General features: G+C 40.1%; 1 protein-coding gene across 1 annotated transcript; it reads right to left on the bottom strand.

The window, feature by feature from the left end:
- Positions 1-263: 263 nt before the first annotated feature.
- dact2 (dishevelled-binding antagonist of beta-catenin 2) lies at positions 264-5,966 on the bottom strand. Its single transcript, XM_056248256.1, is given in 6 exon segments — positions 264-1,363; positions 1,366-1,460; positions 1,462-2,554; positions 2,715-3,002; positions 3,175-3,307; positions 5,565-5,966. Coding segments are annotated over 6 exon segments (2,520 nt in total). The 5' UTR covers positions 5,820-5,966; the 3' UTR covers positions 264-707.
- Between the last annotated feature and the right edge of the window lie 1,820 nt (positions 5,967-7,786).

Genomic DNA, 7,786 nt, shown 5'->3' with positions numbered 1-7,786 from the left:
AAGCCATAGCAATCAGAGATTAATTGAAAGCAATATAACTCCTGGCTGGTGTATATGCATCTGATCTTGCATGGATAAAAAGCTTGCACAGATACAAGCACGCTCTGAGGTGGGACAATGGACTCTTGAATGCTTATCTGGTATGACCGCTTAATACTGAAAGTTATGTTCCTATGTTTTACTTGCGCTATAATTTTAACATAGACAATATGGATAAGAAAGTAAAGGGAAACTCCATTAAAAAATAATATGCATAGCTGAAATTAACGTGGAAAAAGCAACCGATTTTTATTGAATTACATAAAGTACAGTTTTGTACCAAAAGCAGTTTTCACATTTGATTACAAGATATTCAAAGACCTTATTTACAGTGTACATTTCCTATACATATCAACAGAGGATGTTAGTGTTGTCGAGAAGCCCAATTTTTTCAGCAAAAAAATATGACTGAATCGCTCAAGTCTTGTGATAGTTGTGATAATGTTTTGGGTTTAAGTTAGCTGGAGCTCAGTGATCAGTTGTGGAAATTACAACATGTGACATTATTGGATTTGAAGCCTCAAAATACTTTTATGAGATACAGGTTGTTTGGATTACAGGTGCAATTGAACCATGACCAGATTGATAAAAAGGGCTCCAAGTGAGTCCCAAATTTCAGGTGAAGCTAAAGGTTTACTTGACAAAATCCACCTGAAACCCAAGTGAAGCTACACCAAAGTCATAACCTTAAGTGACGCTGGCTGAAAGCGGCGGATCTTCTTCTTCAGTGCTTTGGAAGCTTTGATGCGGCAGGCTGCTGGTTCTGAACGATGCTGTTGCTGAAGAGAAAACCCTGCTGCCGTGGTCCCCATCGCTGCCTGAGCCCACACTAAACCCCCTTCATCTTCCTCTTCTTCCTCCAACAGGTCCTCCTCATCCAGCGAGAGACTGCTGTCCGAGTCTGAGACCGTCTGAGAGCCCTGGCTGGACTCGCTGTCCCCAAAACGGTTTGTGGTGTAGTTGCTCATCTCTCCATCACTGCTTGCTGCGATAGTAGAGTGAAAGAGCGACGCACACTCTGCAGAATACTCAGAGAACTCTGACTCACAACGAGGAGGATAGCGGCTGGAGATTGGCGCAGCGGGATATCTAGATTCTAAGTAACTGAAGTAAGAGGAGGTGGAGAGCGAGTGAGGAAGGGCCCTTGGAGGACAGCCCCAATGACCTGAGCGAGGTCTGGCACTAACACTCCTTACCATCGACACCTTTCGAGAGTTCAAGACTTCTTTGGATCTCTGGGTGTGGAGAGTTGGGGGCAACGGGATCTCAGAAGCGGAAGGCCATTTCCGAGAACTCGGTTTCTTTTTGGCTTGGTCCAGAGGAAGGTGCACAGGTTCAGGGGCTTTACGGGACTTTGTGGACTTGGAGGTTTGACTCTGTTGAAGGTGAGGGTTGTTTTGGGTGTGGTGTGAGTTGAAATGTCCATTACAACTGCAATCGGTGCAAGAATTTATCTGGGACTCTTCCAGATTTGTCACTTTCCCTTTGCATGTGCTGGACTGCTTTAAGTCAGCTCGGGTTTTGGTGCAGAACTCTCGAGACAAGTGTTTTTGCTGCAGTTTCTTTGAAGATTTTTCTGAGCTCTTCTTTCTCAGTTTTACAGATTTAGTTTTCTTGTCTGCCTGACGCACTTTCACCCTCTGAGACCCTGCAGGAACAAACTGTGCATGGACAAACTCTGCTGGAGGTGTACCACCCTTATCATCAAAAGAAGCTCTACCGTCCTCTCTTCTGAAGGTAAAACTTGATCTCCTCTCTACTAGCTTTGGGACCATAGATGACTCCTTGGGAAAATGTCCACTCCCCTTTTCTGAATGTCCATTGTCAGACTCGGCACCAGTCTTGCCTGTAACATTCCTTATGGGCAAGTAATTATTTTGGAGATCATTGGAAGGTGCTGAGTGTGTGCCATAGCATGACGTCTGGACCACAATTGCTTCGAAATTGGGCTCCAAACCAGGTGTGTTCCTCTGTTGCTGATTGCTGTATAGTGCTGAAGATGTTTTTCCAGTCTCCGGTGCATTTTCTAAGGGCATTGTTATTTGTTGAAGGGATCCCAGAAGTTGAGGAACGTTGAGCTGTCCATAGGTCATTTCCTGGGATCTGGGTCTTTGCTTTTGTGTACTACTAACAGTATCATTTCTTCTTATGGCGTTTAACAGGTTTATCTTACTGGAGCTTCGCTGCAGTATCTTGTTAATGTATCCAGCAGACCTGGAGTTTGTGAACCCTTCGATTGGGTTTTGGGTTTCCTCTTCAAGACTCACTTCAGGCATTCCATCAAGTGCTAATGCACTTCCCTGATCACCGGTGCAACTGAAGATGGGGCTTTGTAAGGCCACAGCATGCAGTGGACTGGGGTAACAGTACACTTCTGTCCCATTGCTAGACACCAGGTTACTCTGGTATTTGGGGTCTACTGAGGGGTTTTGGAGGCTAACACAGGGTTTAGAGCTCTTCACATCAGTGGATTTGAAGGAGCCAAAACCAGGTCCGATCATTCGGTCGAGGTCCCCTGAAAGAAGAACCCAAGAAAAATTGCATCAAGATACTTTACATTTCAAAAGTTAAGCTGATTGTGACTATGTGACTACAATAAGAAACAACGTATCCTGATAGTACATGCCATAGTACTTTACACAAACTTTACCCTAAGAACACATTTTCATGCTCACCTGTGGAAACAGGTCTTTGCCTTGCTGCTCGAGCGGTTGCTGTTCGTATACAACTGCTACCGAGCTTCACTCCTGAACGTGGTGCATCAGACTGGCCAGTACTCTCATCAGCAGAACAACGTCGAGACACACCAGTCTGTCTAGAACCATTACGGCCATGTGGCACATATGAGTTGGAGAGAAGTGGAAGCAGACTGGTTTGAGATGAAGAGGAGAGACTCTCGCTGTAAACAGAGGTGCAAGAGTTGGAGAGTGAGCCTGAACCACCATCACTGAGCTCGTAGAACCCTGGAAGTAGAAATTAGCACTATTAGATGCAATGCAGAGTACCAAAAAATGCTTGATGTTGTCATTTAGGTCTAGAAGCTGGTGTAAATTTTAAGTCTTTAAAGGGGAAGCTTGTTATGTCTGTTTACCTTAAAAGGAAAAAGGAAGTATGTGAATGGGTATGTTTAGTCACCTGAACTGGGTCTGCTGTCACTCTCTAAGTGTTCAGTGGATGCTTTACACACATCCAGTTTCAGCTCATTGATTTGTTGGTCTAGCTGCTGGAGATGAGTCTTCAATCCCACATCCTGTCTGCGTAGACGTGTCTGCAGGTACAACACACATTGACATATATCAGTCTCAACATGTTAGCATGCAACACAACTGCTGCAACTGCATCCTGACTGCAACTGAAAATACATCACATATCATTCAATATTATATACAAGATATCTGATACATCAAGCAATTTAAGCACATTTATCAACCACATGAGCAGAGTTGTATATAAATTCAACAGTTTTTCATGTAACAAATACTAAGCTGAAAGTTTGAGGACAGTGAAGTGTACTAAACTTAGTCATGCACAAAAGTGTATCAAAAAACTAGTGTTCTTTGTTAAGCTACTATTCATACTCATTCCAAACTAACCACAGAAGAACATTGAAAACTAGATGGTTCCAGACATTTAATGGCTGATATGACTCCTGCTGTTATACGATGTAGACAAGAGGAGAAAAAAAAACAGAAGGAGGAAGCAAATAAAAAAGGAGAGCGGTTGACTATTAACTAGGCAAGGATAAAGGGTAGCTTGGGGGAAGTGCTGTAAGATTACTAAACTCTCTCCTGCAGAGGAGCACAAACTATTGTGTAAACCAAATGTATGGGTCCAAGAGGAAATGGCATGCCAAATACAGAACATCTATAATGGTTGACTGTAAACCATCTTTGCAAAGTAAAGGGTCACACCTTTGCCAAACTCTGACAACACATACTTTAATCTATCGTCTTTGTACTTGCCAGTTAGTGAAAGAGAACAATGAGGAACACTAATCCAATTTTATCTGAGGGTATAACCGTAAACTATAGTTGTGTGGATAATGCAACCGGTTGCAACCACTTAAATTCAGAAAATCCTTAGTGATAATACCCTAAATGTTATTCCTAAGGGTTTTCTTAACTTAAGAGGGTTTGTTGCATCTGGGAACTGACATTTGGATAAATATGAAGTCAGATCCGCCAGATGTTTTCTCAGGGTTCCTAGAGATTTGACTAATGAATCTTTTCTTTTTAGAGTGTTCACAATAAGCAATTTATAGGCTGATGAAATAATTCAGAGCATAGCATAACTAGAACGATTTAATTCACTATAAACATTTCCATGACTTTTAAATATATATATATATATCTGGAAATCAAATGTGTTAATTTTAGGATGTGTATTTACAAACAGAACATTATAATCTGCACACATACTTCTACATTGGTGGAGCACTTATTGCAGATGATATCAACTGTGCAATTTTCCTGTGCTTTGAAAAAAAAACAAATTGTAATTAATTTAAATGGTGTAAGAGCACTAATGCCAGTCTCTTATATGTCTATAGACCAGAGTCACTTTGACTATTGAGCATTAGAAGGGTTCAACAAAAGTCCAAAACATTCAAACATGCATCGGCTGTGGGGTCAAATCTGTGTCGCCGACCGAGCCACAGTTCCTCTGTAGCCATTCTCATTAAATTGGGTTAATCATCAGAAACGGACTGGCCCCCCTCAGAGCCCTTGATTTATGACCCCTCACTATGACCCCCAGCTGAGCTTGTGATTCAGCACTGGATTCAGTCATCAAGCCTACTGCCAAACCATGCACAAAATACACAAATGAATCCCCCCCTACAGTAAGAGCACACAGGAATATAAGCTTTATGCAAAGATTCTCATTTGCTGCTAGAAAATACACAAAATAATGTAAAAGAACTGACTAAATCACAGACAACATCTGGTAGATCTATCTACATATTCATCCAAAATGATCACATCAGATATGTTCACATATGTATGTCTGTCTGAAGGGTTTTCAACGAGCAGTTAATGCTTTTTTTTTTACTTTTTTCTTGGCTGGTGTAAACAGTCATATGACTAGAATGGACTAGACAAGAATAGCTGTTTAATCCAGTTTGCTTCTCTAAGATGATATCTTTGTCAAAGCTCTATAAAAGTGAGCCAAATAAAAGCTGTTAAAGCATAATACAGATAATATATGATGCATATTATATATAAATGGTTGATTATTGATTATTTTTATATTAAAAGGTTTGTTTTAACTTACAACTAAACATGTCATGATGTCAGTGGTCACAATTGTGAGCCAGCTGGAAATCACAAAGTTTTTTTATTATCATTATTAAATGAAAAGTAAAAAATAAATATGTAGCCTACATTTGTGTTGGCCACAATTGCCTGTTATAACTTATTTTTTACTCCGTAGGTAGGCTACCCACTGTATAGCCACAGTTGTGATCAAAATGAACCGCATACTTTCATCAAAATTATTGTCACATTGTCTTTTATAAGATGTCTTACCAGCTGTTGTTTTAGCAGAGTAAGTGTTGCCTCCAGTCTCAGCTCTTCTGTGCTCACGTTCTCATGTTTTGATGTATCGGACTCTTCTCTGTTCAGGGTCAGAGCCCAGTGCACCATGGCACTCTGTTTGTCCCGGAGGAGATGCAGTTCCTGCAGTCCGGCCAGCGCTGCGTGCAGCCTCTCTCCTGTCCTTCCCCGGTCCATTCCTGCAGCTGCGCTCAGCACACCTGATCCAGGTGTTTTTCTCCCCAACATTATCAGACGTGCTGTTTAGACATATCCAGAGAGGCGAGGGAAATAATGAGATCCGCTATGTGACTGAGCTTGTCCAATGTGCGACCCAGTGTGACACAACTATTGTGTTTGGACGAAGCGCATGTGACTGTGTACAGTACCTGTACGGGGCGTTGTACAAAGCAACCCCGCCCACTTTCACGCTAAACGTGGAAAACCCCGCCCCTCGCTGGCTGATTGGCGAACATTGATTTAGTCTGGTCAGTGAATTTGCCAATCCTTCTTTGGTAAATGTCTGGGATATTATTCTTAAGCAGTTAATCAAGAAAAAGAAAAAAAATGAACAAATTAATATTCATGAGCTAATACATCGCTCTGTCTGTAGGATTTGTAAAATCGCTGGCGGTCACGTATTGCCTACATTTCTTTTAAAAGGGATAGTTCCCCCAAAAATAAAAATTCTGTCATCATTTACTCACCCTCAAGTTGTTCCAAACCTGTATGCATTTCTCTCTTCTGCTGAACACACACACCAAACACCAAACAGTTATTGACTTCCCTAGTATTTTGTTTTCTTCCATACTATGGAAGTCAATGGGGCCTACCGATATTTTTCAAACTATCTTCTTTTGTGTTCAACAGAAGAAAGAATTTTCATTTTTGTGTGAACTTTTTTTTAGACCTAAATAAATGCTCTGTGTCTCAGAAAAAATATGAATAGCCTACACAAGGACTGGTTTTTTTTTTATCAAACACCAATTTAAAACATATAAAGTTATATTTTTAATCCGCATTAAACTGTATACATGTTCTTATGTGTTTTGTACTTGTATCCATGTACTTCATATACACAATAAAGAAATCCATCTTGGTTTATACAATTAGCCACTAGCGCCCTCTTGCGTACAATGACTGGCCTACAGAAAACCTCAAAACCTCAAAATGATCAACATTGGCTTTGGCATGCAATTATCGAGGTTTTGGACATTTAGGCATAGTATGGTGCATCATTTTGCATAATTCTCTTTTTTAAAAGCTCAAGGTAAAAATAAAAAAGACATTTATATATATATATATATATATATATATATATATATATATATATATATATATATATATTTATGTTGAACATGCTATGCATCAAGCAGAGTAATGTTGAGAGTATCTGGAATCCATGTGCATTTTTGTGATGTAGGTCTACACAGGAAACGTGTGTTGATGAGAACAGGGCAAGATAGCATCAGGGTTCGAGCCCTCATCGCTGGCAGTGGCGCTGTGAGGTAAAGTCAGACTGTACCACACTGTCTTTCCCCTACAGCTTGCATAAGTTTACCTCTGTCAGCCACAAGATGTGGGAGAGGAAGTGAGATACAGGGAGAGATACAAAAATAAATACAACAAACAGACCTTTGAGTAAGTCAAATAATGCAAAATCTGATCAAGATTAGCCTAAATACAATGTTTTATCAATGTTATAAAATATGAGATGGTTTGATTAGGTTTTTGAGTCAACCATCTAAACAAATGAAACGCACAAATCCTGTCCGGGTCAAAATTTACCCCCAAATCGGAACATAACATGATCTAGAGATGTCTTTGTGAGATTTGTCCATACAGTGACATTGCCGAAGTCAAACAGAAACAGAATCTTATGTGAGACAATGACTCTATTATACCTGCTATTGTGTTTTACATAAACTTCCCACAGGGAGACACTGTCCTGTGTTACAAAGAAGAGATGTGATGTTACCAGCAGGTGGCGCTATAACACAAGCATCAAGTGCTGTATTTGACCCCTGTGTGAATCTCACTAAAACATGGTCGCACAACACCCTATTGATATTGTTTCCATTTTCTTGTTTTATAAGTAACATTTTCTTTCTTTTTTTAGTAATGAATTAATAATTCTTATGTTTCTCAATGGTGATTTTCATTAGATATAGTATTTTTAAACTGCTTTACAGTACTATTATACAATGATTTTGTAA

The sequence above is a fragment of the Rhinichthys klamathensis genome, unplaced genomic scaffold (assembly GCF_029890125.1).
Source record: "Rhinichthys klamathensis goyatoka isolate OS25496 unplaced genomic scaffold, OSU_Roscu_1.1 h1tg000053l_1, whole genome shotgun sequence".
Taxonomy (NCBI): domain Eukaryota; kingdom Metazoa; phylum Chordata; class Actinopteri; order Cypriniformes; family Leuciscidae; genus Rhinichthys; species Rhinichthys klamathensis.
Note: the sequence above shows the minus strand (reverse complement) of the source record. Positions and strands in the feature narration are given on the sequence as shown.